The 25,183-nt window shown below is 49.7% G+C and overlaps 1 protein-coding gene across 1 annotated transcript in view; it reads right to left on the bottom strand.

Annotated features, from left to right (window-relative positions):
• Nucleotides 1-479: 479 nt before the first annotated feature.
• The window catches only part of PTGIR (prostaglandin I2 receptor), a 96,765-nt gene continuing 72,061 nt past the window's right edge, over nt 480-25,183 (bottom strand). Inside the window, 1 exon segment of the mRNA XM_060257771.1 lies at nt 480-742. Within this exon segment, the coding sequence (XP_060113754.1) occupies nt 494-742 (249 nt within the window). The 3' untranslated portion in view covers nt 480-493.

The following is a 25,183-nucleotide window of genomic DNA, read 5'->3' on the forward strand; positions in this document are numbered from 1 at the left end:
CTCACTTCCCTAAACCCCAGGTTCCAACCCAAAATCTCCAGGGATTTCCCAATCTGGAATTGGCAACCCTAGACTCAGGCAGGACGGGGTCTTCACAATCACAGCAGTAAGTGCATCGATATCCCTGCGCTTTCACAGTTGCCCCGTCTCTCCCCTTTGCAGGGAATCTGGAGCTTCCTTTGAATCTTGACTTCCTGTCTCCTTCCTTTGCGTCCCTTTAGGGAACCTGAAAGCGGGACGCCAAACAGGGCGTTCCCACCCTACTGGAGATGCCCCCCAAGGGTGGTCAAAAGGCCCTTCTTGGTCTCCCACCTCTTTCATCGACAAGCTGGTCTGTGCCTCAGGCTTCAGAGAAGCCCAACAAAGTCAGCATCCTTCTTGAGCAGGCCGTTTCACCTTCTGGTCTTCATCCACAGCTCCCCGCTACTAGAGCAGGGAGCCCAGCCCACCGGAGAACTTCCGTACTGGTGATGGAGGGTGACTTCCGCTGTCCTCAGACGCAGTTGTCTTGGAAAGAGAGGCCTTCTCGCATTCCCACCTTGTCCGAGGCCTTCCGCCGGCTGGGCAAAGAGAACCAGCCCAGGCGGCAGCAGAAGAAGTCTCTCATGCTGCGGAAGACGGAGTTGCGGAAAATGATGAAGAGCCAGGGGTCCACGATGGGGTTGAGCGCGCTGAGGCGGAAGGCCAGCATGTCCTGGGTCTCTTGGCCGTCGGGGGAGATGCCGCCAATGTAGGCTCGGATCTGTGTGGGGAAAGCAAGAAACAAAGATGACAATGCTTTTCTGGCTTCCGGCCCGGTTTGCCTGCCCCCTTACAAACCTGCCGGAAAAAGCTACAACCACCTTCCATGATTCTATTTTTGGTGCCCCCGCCTTCTGAGATTAGGTGGTTGCCAGTCCAGGACAGGGCCTTCTCAGTGGTGGGACCAAGGCTGGAGAACTCTTTTCCTCAGGGAGATTTGCCTGTGGCTTTCTCTTGCCAGCGAGTGAACATTTTTTGGCTTTGACATCCTTCCTGCCCGATGTTTTTAAGTTTCTGTTTTACCTAAGGTTTTAATGTTGTGTGTTTATTTGCTTTTAATGGTTTTCACAACGCACATCTATTATCTACATTTTTAAATCTTACTAGCCACCTTTTAGCCAGTGCCCAAATTGCTGGGCTGCTGCCAGACTGCCGCTGTCTATTTTTCTGATCTGGTCCCCGAAGAGGGAGCCAGTTTGGCGCAGCGGTTAAGAACGACGGACTCTACTCTGGAGAGCTGGGTTTGATTTCCCACTCCTCCACAGGAAGCCAGCCGGGTGACCTTGGGCCAGTCATGGTTCTCTCAGAACTCAGCCTCGCCTACCTCACAGGGTGCCTATTGTGGGGAGAGGAAGGCAAAGGGGGTTGTAAGCAGGGTATGAATCAGGGGTGGCCAAACGTGCTTAACGTAAGAGCCGCATAGAATAAATGTCAGATGTTTGAGTGCCGCAAGACACCAGATATTTGAGAGCCGGGAGGAAGGAAGGAAGGAAGGAAGGAAGGAAGGAAGGAAGGCTAAGCAGGGTCAGCCCTGGTTTAATATTTGGATGGCAGACCAACAAGGAAGTCCAGGGGTGCTATGCAGAGGCACGCCAGAGCAAACTCCTCTGCTCATCTCTCGCCTCGAAAACCATCCAGTCTGACAGCCGCAGACTTGCAGAAGTTAAGTGTGCAAGGGGACGGTGGGATGAGCTTTTAATGCTTTTATTCTTTGAAACTCACTGATAATCTGTTTATAACGCTTTATTGTTAACGCCTTATTGTTATGCTAATTTTAATAATTTGTAATTGTTTTAACTATGTTTTTATAAGTATAATTGATGTAATGTGTATTTTATGTTGTGAGCCGCCCTGAGCCTGCTCCGGCGGGGAGGGCGGGATAGAAATAAAAAATTATTATTATTATATTATTCAATCCAGACCGATCAGCTTCTGCGCCGGGCTTGTGCAATTGTTCTGAGAGGAACGTGACCGAAACTCAGAAGACGCTTCCTTCTCCAGAGAGCCCACGTCGCAGTAAGACTTCCTCATCTGCTGTGGCTCTTGGTCGGTATCACCAGCCTGCCCTGCCACGTTCCCCACCCCTTCCAACTGGTGGATCCTTTCCTTGCTTCCAACCCCCCTCCCCCCACTGACCCAGTGCAGGGACCAGGGGTGGCCAGTCTTGCATAATGGAAGAGCCTCAGAGAATAAACACCAGAAGTGGGCATTTTCTCCAAGCAAACTGGCCTCTGTTCAGCTGCAATTAGGGTTGCCAAGACCAATTCAAGAAATATCTGGGGACTTTGGGGGTGGAGCCAGGAGACTTTTGGAGTGGAGCCAGGAGACCTTGGGGAAGGAGCCAGGAACAAGGGTGTGACAAGCATCACTGAACTCCAAAGGGAGTTCTGGCCATCACATTTAAAGGGACGGCACACCTTTTCAATTCCTTCCGTAGGAAATAATGAAGGATAGGGGCACCTTCTTTTGGGGCTCATAAAATTGGACCTCCTGGTCCAATCTTTTTGAAACTTGGAGGGTATTTTGGGGAGAGGCACTAGATGCTATACTGAAAATTTGGTGCCTCTACCCCCAAAAACAGCCCCCCTAAGAGCCCCAGATACCCCCGGATCAATTCTCCATGATTTTCTATGGAAAAAGATCTCCATAGAGAATAATAGAGTTCCCAGAAGACATTTCTCTCCCCTCCTCCCGCTTTCTGACGACCCTGAAGTGGGGGGAGGGCCTCCAAACCGGGGGATCCCCTGCCCCCACCTGGGGATTGGCAACCCTAGCTGTAATCCCGGGAGAACTCTGCTCCAGTCACCACCTGGAGGTTGGCAACCTTATCTATGGGGCTGCAAGAAATGCTTGCGTGGGTGCGGCTTTCTGTTCCCATTCTCTTTGTTTGTGGGGAGTTGGGCAGAGAAGAAGACAATATTGGATTTATATCCCGCCCTATACTTTGAATCTCAGATGCTCAGAGCAGTCGCAATTTCCTTTTACCTCCCCCACCCACAACAGACATCCTGTGAGGTAGGCAGGGCTGAGAGAGCTCTTACAGCAGCTGCCCTTTCAAGGACAACTCCTATGAGAGCTATGGCTGACCCAAGGCCATTCCAGCGGGTGCAAGTGGAGGAGTGGGGAATCAAACCCGGATCTCCCAGATAAGAGTCTGCACATTTAACCACTACACCAAACCGACCACAATGCGATCACCGCTTCTTCCCCTCTCCACCACCTCTTCCCTTCTCCACCACCTGCACCCCTTCATCACAGATGTCTCCCTGTGCATAATGTAGACCCAAGTTGGTTGCCGTGTTGGTCTGAAGCACCAGAACAAAGTTTCAGTCCAGTGGGGCACCTTGAAAATCAACAAAGCTTAATCCTGATCATCCATGCTGCACCCCGTGTGCATGGAACATGCAAGCTAGGATTGCCAATCCCCAGGTGGGGGCAGGGGATCCCCCGGTTTGGAGGCCCCCCCCCCACTTTGGGGTCATCAGACAGTGGGGGGAGGAAGGGAAATGTCTGCTGGACACTCCATGATTCCCTATGGAGACCAATCCCATAGGGAATAATGAAGACTTGATCCGTGGGTATCTGGGGCATGGGGGTTTTTTGTTTTTTTGAGGTAGAGGCACCAAATTTGCAGCATAGCATACAACACCTCTCCTCAAAAAACCCTCCAGGTTTCAAAAATGTTGGGCTGCGGGGTCTGATTTTATGAGCCCCAAAAGAAGGTGCCCCTATCCTTCATTATTTCCAATGGAGGGCAGGCATTCTAAAGGTGTGCGGTGGTCCCTTGAAATGTGGTGGCCAGACCTCCCTTTGGAGTTCAATTGCGCTTGTCACAACCTTTCTCCTGGCTCCACCCCTAGCGTCCCCTGGCTCCACCCCCAAGGTCCCCAGATATTTCTTGAATTGGACTTGGCAATCCTAACACAAGTTTGTACCCAGAATTAAACTCTGTTGGTCTTTAAGCTGCCTACTGAACTCAGACTTTGTGCGTAACAAATGAAGCTGAATTGAAACCCCAAAGGGTCCTTGCAACCCCAGATGTTGGTGGACAAACCTCGCAGCCTTCCGCGGGCACAATCGTACCAGAAATCATCCCGCCGTGGATTTATTAAAAAGGTAAAGCTAGTCCCCTGTGCAAGGCAGACTTCTTACGGGCCTTCCCCAGTCATCTACACTTTCCCCCCAGCAAGCTGGGGACTCATTTGACCGCCCTCGGAAGGATGGAAGGCTGAGTCGACCTGGAGCCGGCTACCTGAACCCAGTTTCCGTCGGGATCGAACTCATGTCGTGAGCAGAGAGTTCAGACTGCAGTACTGCAGCTTTACCACTCTGCGCCATGGGGATTTATTACTGGAAGGCTAATCGGATTGCGTGGTCATGAATGACAACATCATAACGTTCTGTCACGACTTTTGAGGCTCCCGGCTGGAAAGCAGGCCTTGGTGTTTCTGGGGAGAGCAGCTCCAGAAACTGGACACATGGTCCAAGCAATACAGATTGATTCGATTACATCTTTGTGTTGGGTAGGTGTCCAAGGAGAAATTCTGGCTTTTTTCAGGGGGAAAGGAAGCAACAAACAATTACGCCCAATTCTGCTACCAGGGTCAACTTCTTTTTCTTCTCTTCTCTTATTTTGGCAGATCTGTTGAAAATGTCAGCCAGATCCTTGGGTTGCTAGGTTTCCCCTGGCCAGAGGGTTGCCAACTCCAGGCTGAGAAATACCTGGAGATCTGGGGCGGGGGGGTGTGCCCTGAGGATGGCAGGGTTTGGGAGAGATTTAAATGGAGCATAATGCCATAGAGTTCTCCTTCCAAAGCAGTAATTTTCTCCAGGTATATCTGTCACCTGGAGATCACTTGCAGCAGAAGATCTCAAGCCATTGCCTGGAGGTTGGCAGCAATCCTCCCTCTAACCTGTGCAGTCTTGTGAGCAAGAATTCTACTTCGTGAGCTACTGCATGAATTACTTTGCTCTGGGGCCATTTTCCCCTGAGCTAAGACAAAAATGTGTGGGAAAGGAAGGAAAGGTCCCCTGTGCAAGCACCAGTCGTTTCTGACTCTGGGGTGACGTCGCTTTCACAACGTTATCATGGCAGACTTTTTACGGGGTGGTTTGCCATTGCCTTTCCCCCCAGCAAGCTGAAGACTCATTTTACCGACCTCGGAAGGATGGAAGTCTGAGTCAACCTTTAGCTCGCTCCCTAAACCCAGCTTCTGCTGGGATCGAACTCAGGTCATGAGCAGAGGGCTCCGACTGCAGTACTGCAGCTTTACCACTCTGCGCCACGGAGCTATTAACGATCATAAAAAGGTAAAGGTAGTCCCCTGTGCAAGCGCCAGTTGTTTCCGACTCTGAGATGATGTTGGTTTCACAACATTTTCACTGCAGACTTTTTACGGGGTGGTTTGCCATTGCCTTTCCCAGTCATCTACGCTCCCCCCCCCCCCCCCCAGCAAACTGGGTACTCATTTTACCAACCTCGGAAGGATGGAAGGCTGAGTCAACCTCGAGCCGGCTACCTGAGGCAGAGGCTAAAAAAACCTGTGAGCTAGCTCACACTAACTCATTTCCAGATGATAGGGATCAGTCCCCTTGGAGAATATTAAGTGAAAAAACACCAGAATAACAATAACACTTTTACACAATATAGTGTATATGCAACCTACATTTACCCAAATACATGCATAGCAGTAGTCATCATTAGTAATTTATAAACCACTGTTGATACTAAGTTCACAAATGCTCATAATACAAACGCAGCTGGAAAAAGGGTTCTTTTCACTCCCCAACACTGTCTGCTGTATGAAGATAATAAGGTACAGTTCCTCAGAGGCAATGGCCTTCCTGCTGTTCTCCCTTATGTTCAGCACAGCTTGTCTCCGAGAGAGTAAGGGATCGCAGCCTGGGATTCCTCACGGTTTCAGACCTTCGTCAGCCTTTTTCTCTCAGTGTTTTATCCCGGAGCCTCAGTACAACATTCAACAACTTGGATCAATGCATGTTAATTGCATTTCTTGGCTTTTTCACCCCCCACCATTCAGAACATAAATCTTCATTTTTGTTGCCAATTTGTGACCGAGCGGAAGGATCAGGACAAATTTGGTTTGCACACAACACATTTAAACCAGCTTCAAACCTGTCTTGATTCCCGATCCAGCAATCATGGAAATGATAACTCTGTGAGGAAGCAAAAAACAAAGTTCTTGTTGCCACCACAAAATCTTAGTCTTTGGAGGGAAGCCCTGATAGGTAAATGATTTTCAGACCCATTTAAATTTTATATTGCGGATTGCGTACTGCAGATGAGTGAAAGAAATCGTATTTTCAGACTGCACAGAAAAGGAATTGGGTCTGAGCCTAAACAGATGTTTCTAAAAGAGCTGTCAGCCGACTTTTAAAAAGTGTTGAAACATCTGTCTTTTAAAATGAGGTGCTTCTGTGGAACCGGGATGGGCGGCTGACTCAAAGGTGGCCAAATGTGATAGGAATTTTCAATTTTGGGGGTCAAGAAAAGCATATAGGATTGGGGTGAGGGGCAAGCTGCACCTGCAGGTTTTTAATTGGTATTTTCATAGCTTGGGGTTTTTTTAAACCGGAGATTTGCATTAATCAAAACCCTCTACTTGATCTCAGATTCCATGTGGAAAAGTCTGTGTGTATATGTGTGAAAGAGATCATTTCTTGTGTGAGGAATAGGGTTGCCAAGTCCCCAGCACTCTTCAGCGGGGGACTTGCTTTGCATGCGTGAAGTGCACGCAGCGCAATAACATCACCTGGAAGTAATGTCATCACGCCGGTGATGTCGTTCACAGCCACTCCAGGCATTTCCAGGGAAACTCTATGGTTTTCCCAGACACTCTAGCCATTTGGCAGGGGAAAACTCTATGGTACCTATTGTACCATAGAGTTTTCCCTCCCACATGCCTAGAGCGTCCGGGGAAAACCATAAGAGTTCCCCCAGAAACACCTAGAGTGGCTGCCACGTGACATCGCCGGTGCGATGACGTCACTTCCAGGTGACGACATCGGGAGAGAAACTCCCAGGTGGGGAAATCCCTGCCCGGACTGGGGGCTTAGCATAAGAACATAAGAGAAGCCATGTTGGACCAGGCCAATGGCCCATCCAGTCCAACACTCTGTGTCACACAGTGGCCAATATATATATTTGGCCACTGTGTGGCACAGAGTGTTGGACTGGATGGGCCACTGGCCTGATCCAACATGGCTTCTCTTATGTTCTTATGTTATGTGTCACATAGTGGCCAAATATATATATATAGCCAGCTTCAAGAGGGGATTGGATAAAATTATGGAGCAGAAGTCCATCAGTGGCTATTAGTCACAGTATATATATGTGGCTAATAGCCACTGATGGACCTCTGCTCCATATTTTTGTCCAATCCCCTCTTGAAGCTGGCTATGCTTGTAACCGCCGCCACCTCCTGTGGCAGTGAATTCCACATGTTAATCACCCTTTGGGTGAAGAAGGACTTCCTTTTATCCGTTTTAACCCGACTGCTCAGCAATTTCATTGAATGCCCACAAGTTCTTGTATTGTGAGAAAGGGAGAAAAGGACTTCTTTCTCTTCTTTCTCCATCCCATGCATAATCTTGTAAACCTCTCTCTTGTTGCCCCGCAGTCGACGTTTCTCCAAGCTAAAGAGCAGGAGAAGGGTTCCTACAATGGGGGGGGGGATTCACTTCCATTAGTGTAACTCAGGGGTCTCTATTGGTGCCCACCGACCGACACCTTTTCTGGTGAACCCAATTGATTCATCTGCAAAAACTTTGAACTCTGTGTCTGTGTGAGAAGGAACTGAAATCAGGTTCCATACAGCAGCCCGAAACTGAAGAAGACATGCACTGAAACACCTTGAACTACCCAGAATGGGCGCGTTGATGGCTCAATGGCTTTTACACTTTTGCTCCTCTGCTAAACTGGCTGGATAGATGTTTGCATTAATATCGAAACTTACAGAGGAGAGGGATTTGATGACTGAATGAACTTTTGTACTCTTGCTTCTCTGTTGAACTGATTTGTATTCCCATTGAAACTTCGAGAGGAATATTTGTAGATGGAACTTTTTGAATTTATTCTTGTTTTGAATCTTGACATGGTGGTGATAATGGAACGTCGCTTACAATAATGTAAGAATTTGGATACATGTTTAGGTAATAGAAACTGGCTATTTTTCAATAAGCTTCTGAAACTATTTTGGAAATAGCTCCCTGGAGGTTGGCAGCCCTACAAGCAGCTGCCACCGCAGCATAAAGATCTTCACTCTATGGCCAAAGACAAGTTGCGGCAGCCATTTTGTGGCTGGCTCTGTGTCCTCCAGCAGCCATTTTGTGGCCACGCCCACCATGCCATGTCAGGATACCAAAAATGCCTGCAAGCTCAAAAAGGTTGGGGATTCATGGCGCGACGGACTGATCCATCGGACTCAATCCTCTGTTTTTGTTTGTGAATATTTTGGGAAGGATGTGATAAGCCATTGGAATTTCATCACCTTAGCTTGAACACAGGTGGGGAAGCGCAATTGAAGCCAGTCTGACAAGACTCTGACAAGGAAATTGAATAAGACGAGGGAGCGTCTCAGGGGTTTCCAGAAGACAATTATTCCCTTCATGAGCAGAAACCACAATTTCCCCTCCTCGGCCTTAACCTATTGCTTCATGAACTGGTGTATGTTCTGAGGTAACAGCTGGAGGGCACCAACAACTGACACACAAGGAACTTCTCAGCGTTTTGTCTAAACGACAAAGCCCTGTCATTCTCGAAAGGAAGCTACGATGACTAACTAGCTGGTACAAAACTTATACATGTTTATAAGTCAGCTATGCCCTTTTAGGATTGGGAGGGACTTCCCAACGCTTAACCTCTAATCACCTTGATGAAGGATAATCCTATTCCATGTTGTCCCACCCTGCGTGATGTTCCCTCTCTTTAGGACATCCTTTTAAATATTTGCAAACGGAGATTATTCTCTGTTTTCTGTTTTTCTTTAGGTGAATCATTCCCAGCTGTTTTCATCCCGAGAATGGCCCCTGCATCCTTTTCGTTGTATCAACATTCGTGCTGAACATCTGCCACCCGATTAAAGTTATCTTAGCCAATGACTAGCCTATATTTGTTGATCGACAAGATAATGGGCCAGTTCATTGACCCATTGATTGATTGAATAGGCAGGCAAATAGAGCAGTGAGAGAAAAGACACTTTTTTGTTCATAGATGATCTGTGTATGTATCACAGTCACTGCCATTTTAGGAAGAAGCATTCCTGCCTATGTGGAAGCAAGAAAATGTCTCTCCTGAGATGGTGGTCAGCCGTTTCACAGTAGGAGCCATCTTGGAAGAGGCATTCCTGCATGGAAGCAGGAAAATGTTTCCCCTAAGATGGTGGTCACCTGTAAGGAACCATCTTGGAAGAGGTATTCCTGCCTGTCTGCGTGAAAGCAGGAAAATGTCTCCCCTAAGATGGTGGTCACAGTAGGAGCCATCTTGGAAGAGGCATTCCTGCCTGTCCATGTGAAAGCAGGAAAATGTCTCCCCTAAGGTGGTGGTCACCTGTGAGGAGCCATCTTGGAAGAGGTATTCCTGCCTGTCTGCGTGAAAGCAGGAAAATGTCTCCCCTAAGATGGTGGTCACGGTAGGAGCCATGTTGGAAGAGGCATTCCTGACTGTCGGCATGAAAGCAGGAAAATGTCTCCCCTAAGATGGTGGTCACCCATGTCACAGTAGGAGCCATGTTGGAAGAGGCATTCCTGCCTGTTGGCATGAAAGCAGGAAAATGTCTCCCCTAAGGTGGTGGTCACCTGTGAGGAGCCATCTTGGAAGAGGTATTCCTGCCTGTCTGCATGAAATTGTCTCTCCTAAGATGGTGGTCACCCATGTCACAGTAGGAGCCATGTTGGAAGAGGCATTTCTGCCTGTCAGCGTGAAAGCAGGAAAATGTCTCCCCTAAGATGGTGGTCACCCATGTCACAGTAGGAGCCATCTTGGAAAAGGCATTTCTGCCTGTCCATGTGAAAGCAGGAAAATGTCTCTTTTAAGATGGTGGTCACCCATGTCACAGTAGGAGCCATCTTGGAAGAGGCATTTCTGCCTGTCCATGTGAAAGCAGGAAAATGTCTCTTTTAAGATGGTGGTCACCCATGTCACAGTAGGAGCCATCTTGGAAGAGGCATTTCTGCCTGTCGATGTGAAAACAGGAAAATGTCTCCCCTAAGATGGTGGTCACCTAAGAGGAATCATCTTGGAAGAGGCATTCCTGCCTCTGCATGAAAGCAGGAGAATGTCTCCCCTAAGATGGTGGTCACCCAAGAGGAACCATCTTGGAAGAGGCATTCCTGCCTCTGTGTGAAAGCAGGAAAATGTGTCCCCTAAGATGGTGGTCACCCAAAAGAAACATTCTTGGAAGAGGCATTCCTGACTTTCTGTGTGAAAGCAGGAGAAAGGGTTGTCAATCCTCAGTTTGGGACAGGGGATCCCCTGGTTTGTAAGTTTACGTTTTTTGCAATAAGACTTGGGAGGTTTATTTGCTGACCTCGGTATCACACTTCTATGACTGGGCAAAACTCTGCTCTTATTAACCAAATGTCTCAATACTTTTGACCCTAGCAATCACTTTTTAAAACAAGATTAAGCCCCGGCCTACATTTCTTGCAATCTTGAGCTTCCTCATTTTTGCCTCACTTTGGGTTCCACTAAGGAAACGAGAAGCACAAAAATGCAAGAAAAGCAAGCCAAAGGGTTGGCCCGGGATCGATGGCGAAAGAGGAAGGCGTTGCAGAAGGCACTGGAGGGAGGGGGGGTGGAAATGCCAGCTGGCACTTAAAGCTGGTAATGGATGGTCAGGGAGGGACTTGGCACATGTCTAGGGCTTAATTTCATAAAAGAAAGGTGTGGGGAGGGCCATGCTGATAACCCAGCACCCACCAGCATTAAGCTTGAATGGCGAGAAGGTCCGAAGGGACTCAGACCTTCTGAAGCCAAGAATAATTGTACAAGATGAGGCTATCCTTCAAAAGATGCTCTCGCTTGTGGCTTGGAAGCATCGATGATGTGTGTATAGCACATGCTGCATGGACGCCACTCTCCCAGTGAGAGGTACTGCTAAGAACTCCACCCCCCCCTCCCCCGTTTCCCCAGAACCAGGAGAGCGTTGTGGGAAAACAAGAGGAAAGGAAGCTCAGAGATACTTCTCCCATGTGTTAGTCATGAGAATATAAGATCATAAGAGAAGCCATGTTGGATCAGGCCAATGACTCATCCAGTCCAACGCTCTGAATCACATAAGAACATAAGAGAAGCCCTGTTGGATCAGGCCAATGGCCCATCCAGTCCAACACTCTGTGTCACATAAGAACATTAAGAGAAGCCCTGTTGGATCAGGCCAATGACCCATCCAGTCCAACACTCTGTACATAAGAACATAAGAGAAGCCATGCTGGATCAGGCCAATGGTCCATCCAGTCCAACACTCTGTGTCACAGAAGAACATAAGAGAAGCCATGTTGGATCAGGCCAGTGACTCATCCAGTCCAATGCTCTGAATCACATAAGAACATAAGAGAAGCCATGTTGGATCAGGCCTCATCCAGTCCAACGCTCTGAATCACATAAGAACATAAAAGAAGCCATGTTGGATCAGGCCAATGGCCCATCCAGTCCAATGCTCTGTGTCACACAGTGGCAAAAAAACCCAAGTGCCATCAGGAGGTCCACCAGCAGGGCTAGAAGCCCATCCATTGTGCCCCCCACCAAGCACCCAGAATACACAGCATCACTGCCCCAGACATAAGGACATAAGAGAAGCCATGTTGGATCAGGCCCATCAAGTCCAACACTCTGTGTCACACAGTGCAGGGGTGGCCAACGGTAGCTCTCCTTTTTTTTTTTTTGCCTACAACTCCCATCAGCCCCAGCCAGCATGGCCAATGGCTGGGGCTGATGGGAGTTGTAGGCAAAAACATCTGGAGAGCTACTGTTGGCCACCCCTGACACAGTGGCCAAAAAACCCAGGTGCCATCAGGAGGTCCATCAGTGGGGCCAGGACACTAGCAGCCCTCCCACTGTGCCCCCCTCAAGCACCGAAAATACTGAGCATCACTGCCCCAGATAGAGAGTTCCAACAATATGCTGTGACTAATAGCCACTAATGGACCTCTGCTCCATATCTTTATCCAACCCCCTCTTAAAGCTGGCTATGCTTGTAGCCGCCACCACCTCCTGTGGCAGTGAATTCCATGTGTTAATCACCCTTTGGGTGAAGAAGTCTGGACCAAACATCCTAGTTCAGCATCCCGTTGCTACAGTAACCAGAATGAGGCTGGTCCCCTGTCTCCCTTACCAGTATCCCTCTGGTATCCCAGGGTTGCCATCTCTGGCTTGGGAAGTACCTGGAGATTTGGGGGAGGGTGCAGCCTGAGGGAAGGCAGGGTTGGGGAGGGGAGGGATTTCCACGGGGTACGGTGCCATAGAGATCAGCTTCCAAAGCGGCCATTTTCTCCAGGCGACCTGATCTCTGTCACCTGGAGATCAGTTGTAATCCCAGGAGATCCCCAGCTACTCCCTGGAGGCTTGAACAACACAAATTGCTGCTGAAAAAGTCTTAAAGACCACTCAAGTCCTTTGCGAACCAAATTCTATTATATTCCTAAAGGTAAAGGTAGTCCCCTGTGCAAGCACCAGTCATTTCCGACTCTGGGGTGACGTTGCTTTCACGACGTTTTCACAGCAGACTTTTTGTTACAGGGTGGTTTGCCCTTGCCTTCCCCAGTCATCTACACTTTCCCCGCAGCAAGCTGGGTCCTCGTTTTATCGACCTCGGAAGTATGGAAGGCTGAGTCAACCTCGAGCCGGTTACCTGAACCAGCTTCCGCCGGGATCAAACTCAGGTTGTGAGCTGCAGTACTGTTGTTCCGACTGCAGTACTGCAGCTTTACCACTCTGCACCACGGGGCTCTTTTCTTCCTGGAACACGTCAAAAGAGCATATTATGTTATGACAGCCTTATGGGGTAGGTAGTTTCCTTCTCTGGCTGGGCTAGTTGGACATTTCTGGATTTAGATCCGTGTTTCGCAATCTGGGCTGCCGTCCTCCCTTGCCTCTTTTGCTCTGGCAGCATATATTTTTTAAAAAATTTGCTGATTGGGCACCAACATCTCCCCCTCTGCCCTCATCCTTTCATCACGGACAGCTTCCTCATTGTCCTCTGCAAATTTCACTTGTGGTCGTGGAAGCAAAAAAATAAATCTTTTTTTAAAACTTGGCACAAAGAAGCCAGGATATGATTATCTGATTGATTCCACGTAGTTTCCATCACCTGTTTTGTGCTGGTTTCAGCCACAGATAGGAAGGCTCTTGTCCATCTTTCGTACCACACAAAGGAAAAGGAAAGGTCCCCTGTGCAAGCACCAGTCGTTTCGGACTCTGGGGTGATGTCGCATCACAACGTTTTCACGGCAGACTTTTTACAGGGTGCTTTGCCCTTGCCTTCCCCAGTCATCTCCACTTTCCCCCCAGCAAGCTGGGGACTCATTTTACTGACCTTGGAAGGATGGAAGGCTGAGTCAACCTCGAGCCTGCTACATGAAAACCCAGCTTCCGCCGGGGATCGAACTCAGGTCGTGAGCAGAGCTTAGGACTGCAGTACTGCAGCTCTAACACTCTGCACCACGGGGCTCTTACATAAAACAAACACTCTAAACCAGCAGGGGTTCAAAATGCTCTTTAAATCACCTTTGGCAATTGCGTCATGGCCCTGTTGTGAACACGGTTGCCAACCAGCCTGGAGCAAACCAGATGGAGGAGTAATAATGATGTTATTTACCTCTCTGTGAAGTGGCCAACTCTGGGATGGGGAAATTGGTGGTGGAGATTTGGTGGTACAGCCTGGAGCGGGTGGAGTTCAGGGAAGGGGGGGTGCTCTGACAGGGTTGCCAGCCTCCAGGTGGGGGCTGGAGATCTCCTGCAATTCCAACTGATCTCCAGACAATGATGGCCAGTTCCTAGGGTTGCCAATCTCCAGGTGGAGACAAGGGATTCCCCGTTTTGGAGGCATCCCCCCCACTTCAGGATCACCAGGAAGCGGGGATGCGGAGGGAAATGTCTGCCGAGCACTCCATTATTCCCTATGGAGAACAATTACCATAGGGTATAATGGAGAATCAATCAATGGATATCTAGAGCTGGGAGGGCTGTCTTTTGAGGTAGAGGCACCAAATTTGCAGCATAGCATCCTTTGCCTCTCCTCAAAAGACCCTCTAAGTTTCAAAAGGATTGGACCAGGGAATTCAATTCTGTGAGCCCCCCAAAATGGTGCCCCTATCCTTTATTATTTCCCAATGGAGGGAAGGCATTTAAAAGGTGTGCGGTCCCTTCAAATGCGATGGCCGGAACTCCCTTTGGAGTTCAATGATGCTTGTCACACTCTTGCTCCTGGCTCCGCCCCAAAGTCTCCTGGCTCCACCCCCAATGTTTCCTGGCTTTACCCCCAAAGTCCTCAAATAGTTCTTGAATTGCACTTGGCAACTCTATCAGTTCCCCTGGAGAAAATGGCTGCTTGAAGGGTGGACTCTGTGGCATTATAACCTGCTGAAGTCCCTCCCCTTCCCAAACCCCGCCCTTCCCAGGCCCCACCCCCCTCTCCTCCTGGAGTTGCCAGCTCCAGATTGGGGGATTCCTGGAGATTTTGGGGGGGGGGGCTTCGGAAGGGCAGGGTTGGGGGAGCGGAGGGACCTCATCCGAACATAATTATGTTCTAGAGCAGGGGGGCCAAACTACAGCTCAGGAGCCGCATGTAGCTCTCTTGCACATATTGTGTGACTCTCGAAGTTCCCATAGGGCTGCCAAGTCCCCAGTTTGGGCGGGAGTTCTCCTGCCCGGGAGGTTCCCAACCCACTGTTCCTCCCCCTAGGAACCTCCCCCTATGTCACCAGGAAGTGACGTCATTGCGCAGGCAATGCCCCCCCCCCGCGCAGCCTCTCTAGGCATTTCCGGGAAAACTCTATGGTTTTCCCAGACGCTCTAACCATTTGGGAGGGGAAACTCTATGGTACAATGGCAACCTTAAGCTCCCACCATCCCCTCGGCTGGCTTGGAGATTGCATTTCTCTCTTAAAATCAGTTTCCCAAGCCAAGCCAACTGGCGGCTTGGAGAATGCATTCCAAGTTGCTTACTGTCCACCTCTCCCTCCCCCGTCTATTTGCCTGCCTTCCTTCCTGTCTTGCGGCTCTCAAACGCCTGACATTTATTCTGTGCGGCTCTTGCGTCGAGCAAGTTTGGCCGCCCTCTGTTTGAGAGGCCATTCTCTAAAACAACCCTTTTCTCCGGGGGAACTGATCTTGGACGGAGATGAGTTCCAGGAGATCTCTCCAGGCCCCACCTGGTGGCTGGCAACCCCATCTCCTCCCCAGTTCCTCCTTAAGCAGCAACGCTCCGACCCCACCCTGTGGGGCAGCCACTTCCTCTGGGACTGACCTCAGAGACCTCTGGCAAACTGGGCCCTTGCCCTGGTATCGGAACCAGGATACCCCTAGGCCCACCTCCTCCGGCTTTCCTGATCCGTTTCCCTTATCGCCGGCCTCTTTCGCAAGCCTCCACGCCCAGGGAGGTTTCCTTACACCCTCCGTTTCACCTGTTTCAATATTGCCTTTCATTTATCTGGGCCCCCACCCGTTGCCACAGCAATGCCAAACAAGACCTCGGAATACAATCCTTGGGCCCGATACCCTGGGCTTGAACTCTGTGCTGTTCCCTTGAGGTGGCTGCCACTGCTTTAAGCCAGGGACTGCAGCCCTTGGCCATGCCTGGGAGTCATGTACTGCCTTGGGAGCCTTCCTTGTGAATTCCCAAGCAGCTGTGCAGCAGCTGTGAAATTCAGACCTTTGGGGAAAGCGCTCCGGATCTGCTCAAGGTTCCCCTCCGCTTTACTATTCCTTCCCAACTAAGGTTACCAGGTCCAATTGAAGAAATATCTGGGCACGTTGGGGGTGGAGCCAGGAGACTTTGGGGGTGGAGCCAGGTGCAAGGTTGGGACAAGCAGAATTGAACTCCCAAGGGAGTTCTGGCCGTCTCATTTCAAGGGACTGCAAACTTCCCCCATTGGAAATAATGAAGGATAGGGGCACCTTCTTTTTGGGGGCTCATAGAATTAGACCCCCGGCCCAATCTTTTTGAAACTTTAAGTGTGTTTTGAGGAGAGATACCAGATGCTATGCTGAAAATTTGGTGCATCTACCTCAAAAAACAGCTCCCCCAGAGCCCCAGATACATATGGATCAATATTCCATTATACCCTATAGAAATCGGTTCCCATAGGAAATAATGGAGTGCCCAGAAAACATTCTCCCCCCAAACTTTCTGATGACCCTGAAGTGGGGGGAGGGCCTTCAACCTGGGGGATCCCCTGCCCCCACCTGGGAATTGGCAACCCCTATTCCCAACCCTTTCCTGCATGGGGGCGGGGGGGCGGAGATCTGGGGAAAATATCAGAAGAGCCCTGCTGGATCAGATGAATGGTCCATCTAGCCCAGCATCCTGTCTCACACAGCGGCCAACTAGTTCCTCTCAAGGGCCTTCAACAGGGCATAGAGGCTGAGGCCTTCCCCTGAGAAGAACATCAGAAGAGCCCTGCTGGGTCAGACCAGTGAGGGTCCATCTAGTCCAGCCTCCTGTCTCACACAGGGGCCGACCAGATCCTCTACAGGGCCAACAACAGGGCAGAGAGGCCGAGGCCTTCATAAGAACATCAGAAGAGCCCTGCTGGGTCAGACCAGTGAGGGTCCATCTAGTCCAGCCTCCTGTCTCACACAGGGGCCAACCAGTTCCTCTGGAGGGTCAACAACAGGGCAGAGAGGCCAAGGCCTTCCCCTGAGAAGAACATCAAAAGAGCCCTGCTGGGTCAGACCAGTGAGGGTCCATCTAGTCCAGCCTCCTGTCTCACACAGGGGCCAACCAGATCCTCTACAGGGCCAACAACAGGGCAGAGAGGCCGAGGCCTTCATAAGAACATCAGAAGAGCCCTGCTGGGTCAGACCAGTGAGGGTCCATCTAGTCCAGCCTCCTGTCTCACACAGGGGCCAACCAGTTCCTCTGGAGGGTCAACAACAGGGCAGAGAGGCCAAGGCCTTCCCCTGAGAAGAACATCAAAAGAGCCCTGCTGGGTCAGACCAGTGAGGGTCCATCTAGTCCAGCCTCCTGTCTCACACAGGGGCCAACCAGTTCCTCTGGAGGGTCAACAACAGGGCAGAGAGGCCAAGGCCTTCCCCTGAGAAGAACATCAAAAGAGCCCTGCTGGGTCAGACCAGTGAGGGTCCATCTAGTCCAGCCTCCTGTCTCACACAGGGGCCAACCAGATCCTCTACAGGGCCAACAACAGGGCAGAGAGGCCGAGGCCTTCCCCTGAGGTGGCCTCCTGGCTGTGGGATTCAGATAGGGTTGCCAATCCCCAAGTTGGGGCAGGGGATCCCCCCAGTTTGGAGGCCCTCTCCCCACTTCAGGGTCATCAGAAAGCAGGAGGAGGGGAGGGAAATGTCTGCTGGGAACTCTCCCTAGGGAGACTTATTCCCATAGGAAATAATGGAAAATTGATCCGCGGGTATCTGGTGCTTGGGGGGGGGGCTGTTTTTTGAGGTAGAGGCACCAAGTTTTCAGTATGGCATCCAGGGCCTCTCCCCAAAATACCCCTCAAGTTTCAAAAAGATTGGACCAAGGGGTCCCATTCTATGAGTCCCCAAAGAAGGTGCCCCCTATCATTCATTATTTCCTATGGAAAGAAGGCATTTAAATAGGTGTGCAGTCCCTTTAAATGTGATGGCGAGAACGCCCTTTGGACTTCAATGATGCTTGTCACACCCTTGCTCCTGGCTCCACCCTCAAAGTCTCCTGGCTCCACCCCCAAAGTCTCTACATACTTCTTGAATTGGACTTGGCAACCCTAGAGTCAGAGGTTTACTGTCTCTGAATGTGGAGGTTCCCCTCAGTCACCACAGCTAGTCACCAGGAGAGCCAGTTTGGTGTAGTGGTTAAGTGTGCGGACTCTTATCTGGGAGAACCGGGTTTGATTCCCCACTCCTCCACTTGCACCTGCTGAAATGGCCTTGGGTCAGCCATAGCTCTAGCAGAGGTTGTCCTTGAAAGGGCAGCTGCTGTGAGAGCCCTCTCCAGCCCCACCCACCTCACAGGGTGTCTGTTGTGGGGGAGGAAGGGAAAGGAGATTGTGAGCCGCTCTGAGACTCTTCGGAGTGGAGGGCGGGATATAAATCCAATATCTTCTTCTTCTTCATTGATAGACTTATCCTCTATGAATCTGTTGTCATTCAGTCGCACAGTCAAGTCTGACTCTTTGCAACCCCCTGGACCAAGTCACACCAGGCTCTCCTGTCTTCTACCATCCTTTGAAGTCTGCTCAGATTCGTGTTTGTTACATCAGTAACGCTGTCCAGCCATCTCATCTTTTGCTGTCCCCTTCTTCTTTTGCCTTCTGTCTTTCCCAGCATCAGGGTCTTCTCCAGGGAGGGCTCCCTTCTCATTGGGTGGCCAAAGCATTTGAGCTTCAGCTTCAGCATCTGACCTTCCAGGGAACAGTCTGGGTTGATTTCCCTTAGGACTGATGGACTGGATCTTCTTGCAAGAGTCTTCTCCAGGGAGTGCTCCCTTCTCATTGGGTGGCCAAAGTATTTGAGCTTCAGCATCTGACCTTCCAGGGAACAGTCTGGGTTGATTTCCCTTAGGACTGATGGATTGGATCTTCTTGCAGTCCGGGGGACTCTCAAGAGTCTTCTTCAGCACCACAGCTCGAAAGCATGTCACTACATCCTCAGGCAACGAATTCCACATTTTAATCACTCGGTGTGCTAAAGTAATTCGGCAACGTGGGCATCGTTTGCTCTGGCCTGTTGTGCAGCGTTGCCAACCTCCAGATAGATGTCCCCCAGAATTACAACAGATTTTCAGAGGACAGGGATCAGGTCCCCTGGAGAAAACCACTGCTTTGGAGGGTGGACTCGAGGGTATGGTGCCCCACTGAAGTCCCCCTCTCCCCAAACCTCACCTTCCCCAGGCTCCACCTCCCCCCACCCCAAATCTCCAAGAATTTCCCAGCCCCAGAGCTGGCAACCCTAGAAGGTTAAACACACTGAAATCCCTTTCAATCAAAAGAAAATTTCAGTCCCAAGTTCCCTGGCATCTGAGATGCTGCAAGTATAGCCACAGCAGATTTGAGTTTGTTTCTCCAGTCATGAGAACTAGAAACTTGGTTTGGGTCAGGGCAGAGAGTTCTAGGGTTGCCAAGTCCAATTCAAGAAATATCTGGGGACTGGGGGTGGAGCCAGGAGACACTGGGGGTGGAGCCAGGGTGTAACAAGCATAACTGAATTCCAAAGGGAGTTCTGGCCGTCACATTTAAAGGGACCGCACACCTTTTAAATGTCTTCCCTCCATTGGAAATCATGGATAGGAGGACCTTTTTGGGGGCTCATAGAATTGGACCCCCTGGTAAATTGACTATACTGGATATAAACTATTACAGGCATACTGGATAGAAGCGATTGCAAGAATCAGCATTTGAATTGTATAAAACTTTCTGTGAACTCGTGGAAGCAAATGGGAAATGTGGGATAAAGTTCTACCGCGTCACATTATCGCGCCTTGCTGTACGGAAGAAATGGTTTGGAGCACGGATCTCCGTGGACAACTTCACCGTTGGAATTGCTACCTGCACCCATTTCTTAAGAAATTTTGGACATTAACTTGTTTCTAAGCAACTTTGGGTGTGGGTTTGGGCGTTCCTTATGTACCTTCTTGTAGTATTTATTGTTTGAGATATTCCTTAAGTATTTATTGAAGTAAACCGTCTTGTGTATGTTTTTAGAGGCTGGCTTTCACGGAGGTTTCCATAACCTTTTCCCCTGCCCTACCTGGGGATTGGCAACCCCAGAGAGTTCCTGGCCCAGAATTTCACACCCAAGATGCCAAAGTTTTGAAAGCATGCATGGCCTTGCGCCAGTTAGTTTCAATCCAGTGGAGACCCAGATTTCTTCCCAACCCCCCTTTTTCTGTCACTTCACAAAGCGCTGTTGCGATTCCCGTTTCCAGATGGGAGACTGAGGAACCCGAACTCTGGAGAGCTGGGTGTTAAGAGCATAAACTAAGAGCCAACGATTCTGAATTAAGCATCTTTGGATGCTGCGTTGTGCTTCTCTGCTCACACACACACACACACATACCAGGCCTCTTGGCATTTGTGCTTTTTGGATGCCATGTCCCGGGGGGCACGCACAGCATTTCCAGCAACAAGCAAGCAACCGGATCCAAAGGTGATTCATTCTTTCCCCTCGTGTGTGTTTTGTCACGTGTGAGTTAACTGAATAGCAAGCTTCCGATGCTGCTTTGGGCCTTGTGTGCCGTTCGGCGTAACAGACCGAGAGAAAAGTGGGAGGGGGGAGGAAGCCAGAGGGAGAGATGTGAGTTAAGAACTGTGGCTCCCATCCTGTTCACTCATGGAGAGGACAAGGAAATTTGCACATGGAGGTTGCAATCGGAGAAACTTCCCAGATGGGTTGCCAGCCTCCAAGCCTTGAGCCTTTTGGAGTCTGGTGCCATTTTGAAATCTTACGGGAGACTTTTTGTCCCATTTGTCCACTGGGAATTCTATGTGCAGTCTTCGGACGCGCTGAAAACGAATCCGGTGAGTTTTGCAGCTTTTTGCAACTTCTGGATGCGTCAGAGTAACTGAATATACGGTGTTGGTTTGTGCTACCCGATCTCTGTTGTTTTTGACACGTCTATATCAGGTATCCTCTGTTCTTACCATATCTCCAGTGGGGGCAGGGGATCCCCCAGTCTGGAAACCCTCCCCCCACTTCAGGGTCATCAGAAAGCAGGGGGTGGGGAGGGAAATGTCAGCTGGACACTCCATTATTCCCTATGGAGACCGATTCTCATAGGGTATAATGTAGAATTGATCTGCAGGTATCTGGGGCTTTGGGGAGGCTGTTCTTTGAGATAGAGGCACCAAAATTTCAACATCGCATCCAGTGCATCTCTCCAAAATACCCACCAAGTTTCAAAAAGATTAGGTCAGGAGGTCCAATTCTATGAGCCCACAAAGAAGGTGCCCCTGTCCTTCACTATTCCCAAACGGAGAGAAGGCATTTAAAAGGTGTGCGGTCCCTTTAAATGTGATGGCCAGAACTCCCTTTGGAGTTCAAGGATGCTTGTCACACCCTTGCTCCTGGCTCCACCCCCAAAGTCCTCAGGTATTTCTTGAACTGGACTTGGCAACCCTACAGTGAGCCCAACCCAGGAATTGCGTGAGAGATGGTATGGGGCAGCAGTTGGAGTGTCAGGCCAGGAGGATCTGAGTGCGAATTCCCGCTCTGCCATGGAAGCTTGCTGGGTGACTTTACGGCAGTCACTTTCACTCACAGCCTGACCTACCTCACAGGGTGGTTGTGAGAATAAAACAGAAGAGAGAAGAATGATGTCAACTGTTTTGGGTTCCCACAGAGGAGAAAAACAAGGTATAAACGAAGGAAATCAATTAAGTAGGGGGGCATATACCTCCCCCCCACTCCCTGAATCCTGGGAATTGCAGTCTTGTGAAACTGCCAGGAGTTGACGGCTAAGAAAACAGTTCCAAGGAAGAGAAGTCTCCCTAATAAATCTGAAATCCCAGGGCAATAAATCCGAATCCCCTGGGCTCCCTGGGCTAAATAAGGGTTTCCCTGGCCCCGGTTGGAGCAACAGCCAGGAATACAGGAAGGGAGTCATCAGCAGAGTTTATCCTGGCAGGGAATTCAGCGGTGGGAATTCAGACTGACCGGATCGCTTTAGAACATAAGAACATAAGAGAAGCCATGTTAGATCAGGCCAATGGCCCATCCAGTCCAACATTCTGTGTCACACAGCGGCCAAATATATATATATATATATACACACACACACACTGTGGCTAATAGCCACTGATGGACCTCTGCTCCATATTTTTATCTAACCCCTTCTTGAAGGTGGCTATGCTTGTGGACGCCACCACCTCCTGTGGCAGTGAATTCCACATGTTAATCACCCTTTGGGTGAAGAAGTACTTCCTTTTATCCGTTTTAACCTGTCTGCTCAGCAATTTCATCGAATGCCCACGAGTTCTTGTATTGTGAGAAAGGGAGAAAAGTACTTCTTTCTCTACTTTCTCCATCCCATGCATTATCTTGTAAACTTCTATCATGTCACCCCTCAGTCGACGTTTCTCCAAGCTAAAGAGCCCTAAGCGTTTCAACCTTTCTTCATAGGGAAGGTGTTCCAGCCCTTTAATCATTTTAGTTGCCCTTTTCTGAACTTTCTCCAATGCTATAATATCCTTTTTGAGGTGCGGCGACCAGAACTGCACACAGTACTCCAAATGAGACCGCACCATCGATTTATACAGGGGCATTATGATACTGGCTGATTTGTTTTCAATTCCCTTCCTAATAATTCCCAGCATGGCGTTGGCCTTTTTTATTGCAAACGCACACTGTCTTGACATTTTCAGTGAGTTATCTACCACGACCCCAAGATCTCTCTCTCGGTCAGTCTCTGCCAGTTCACACCCCATCAACTTGTATTTGTAGCTGGGATTCTTGGCCCCAATGTGCATTACTTTGCACTTGGCCACATTGAACCGCATCTGCCACGTTGACCCCCACTCACCCAGCCTCAACAGGCCTGTGCAAAGCAGGCCTGTGAAAGGCACAAGAAGCGGGCTGGTGAAATCAAAGTTAGTAGGGTGGCCAGCTCTGGGATGGGAGTTGCTTGGAGATTTAGGGGTGGAGCCTGGGGAGGGCGGGGTTTATAAAGGGGAGGGACCTCAGTAGGATATAGCGGCCTGGAGCAGGGGTGGCCATGCTGGCTGGGGCTGATGGAAGTTGTAGGCAAAAAAACATCTGGAGAGCTACCGTTGGCCACCCCTGCATTAGGGAATAATGGAGAATTCATCTCTGGGTATCCAGGGCTTTGGGGGGGGGGCTGTTTCTTTTTTAGGTAGAGGCACCAAAGTTTTAGCATGGTATCCCGTGCCTCTCCTCAATACACCCCCAAGTTTCAAAAAGTTTGGATCAGGGGTCCAATGCTACGTGCCCCCAAATGAAGGTGCCCGTATCCTTCATTATCCAAATGGAGGGAAGGTGTTTAAAAGGTGTGCAGGTCCCTTTAAATGCGATGGCCAGAACTCCCTTTGAAGTTGTCGTGCTTGTCACAACCTTGCTCTCGGCTCTACCCCCAAAGTCTCCTGGCTCCACCCCCAAAGTTCCCAGATATTTCTTGAGTCGGACCCGGCAATCCTATAGCTGATACATACCCCAAGCAAGCACTTCTAAGTTACTTCCTGAACTTGAATCCAGCTCTCAGCCTGCTGTGGAGTTCTGCTTCTGATTTTCCTGATGGCCCCTGGGTTTGGGCCACTGTGTGACAGAAAGTGTTGGACTGGATGGGCCGCTGGCTTGATCCAACATGGCTTCTCTTACGTTCTTAAAGCTCCCTTTGATTACAACATGCACGGTACCCTTGCATCCTTGACTAGCACTCTTTAAAACATCCCTCCCATCTTCTGCCAAGTCTGATGGAGCCTTGACTCCTGAAATCTTAGGCCCTGGAATTCTTATTGGTCTCTAAGCTCCTTCTGGATTCGAATCTGGATCTTCTACTGCAGGCCAACATGGTCACCCTATGAAACTACCCACACAAGCCTCAAACGACTTCTCACTCGCAATGATGAGCTACTTAACAGTAACTTGGTACCAAAGCCTGCAGCAAACCACAGTTCCAACTTTGCTCTCATATAGATCCCGACAACACCTTCAGTGGACCCAGCAATATCAGCCAGAACATCTCAGCTCCTAATCCTAGAATTATAGAATCATAGAGTTGGAAGGGGCCATACAGACCATCTAATCCTGTTGCAAACTTGCTTAATGCAAGAGCCACATTGAATAAACATCAGATGTTTGAGGGAGGGAGGGAGGGAGGGAGGGAGGGAAGGAAGGAAGGAAGGAAGGAAGGAAGGAAGGAAGGAAGGAAGGAAGGAAGGAAGGAAGGAAGGAAGGAAGGAAGGAAGGAAGGAAGGAAGGAAGGAAGGAAGGAGGGGAGGGAGGGAAAGACAGAGGGAAGGAGGGAAGGAAGGAGGAAGGGAAGGAAGGAAGGAAGGAAGGAAGAGGAAGGAAGGAAGGAAGGAAGGAAGGAAGGAAGGAAGGAGAACATATGAAGCTGTCAAGGAAGGAACATATGAAGCTGCCTTCTACTGAATCAGACCTTCGGTCCATCAAAGTCAGTATTGTCTACTCAGACTGGCAGCGGCTCTCCAGGGTCTCAAGCTGAGGTTTTTCACACCTATTTGTCTGGACCTTTTTTAGTTGAGGATTGAACCTGGGACCTTCTGCTTACGAGGCAGATGTTCTACCACTGAGCCACTGTCCTCCCTAGAAGGAAGGAAATGGATGGGTGGAGGGAGAGGTGGATAGAAAGCCATTTTAACTTTAAATGCATTATCCGAGCTGCCAGCTGGCTTGGCTTGGAGAAATGATTTAAAGAGAGAAACAACAGGGCGGTGGGGGCTTGTGAGCCACACAGAATGTGTGAAAGAACCACATGTGGCTCTTGAGCCACATTTTGGCCACCCCTGCCCTATTGTGATTTATGCCATCACCCTTCAGAACTGCCCTTCCTCCTCCATTCGACAAACAAGCCAGCCCCTTCAACAAAGAATCAGTGGACAGGTCAGAAACCACAACCTTCCAAAACTGGTGGCGGAGTGCGGGGGAGGGGGGGTGGGCAGGTCCCAACATTTTAACCTTCCAGGACATTCAGCTGCTGGCTTAAGAGCAGCAGTTCTCTTCCAAAGGAATTTCAAAGGGAAATTAGAAAGAGCGACTGCTGAATTCCAGCTGATAATGAAGCTCAAGACAACGCATCCTCCTGGACTGAATCGAGACCTGGGTTTCCTGTCTCGTGACCAAAGCCGATTTCTCCACACCTACGACCCCTCTACATATCGCACCTAATCCCATCACGCCTGCTGTTGTCATTCCCCTTCTATTGTCGTTTTCCTGCGAATGTCCTTTTGGCATCTGGAATCACTGCTGTCTCCCCAAGATATAAGGGCAAATGCTCGTATTTTAGCTATA

Source organism: Heteronotia binoei, chromosome 17, assembly GCF_032191835.1.
Source record: "Heteronotia binoei isolate CCM8104 ecotype False Entrance Well chromosome 17, APGP_CSIRO_Hbin_v1, whole genome shotgun sequence".
Taxonomy (NCBI): Eukaryota; Metazoa; Chordata; class Lepidosauria; order Squamata; family Gekkonidae; genus Heteronotia; species Heteronotia binoei.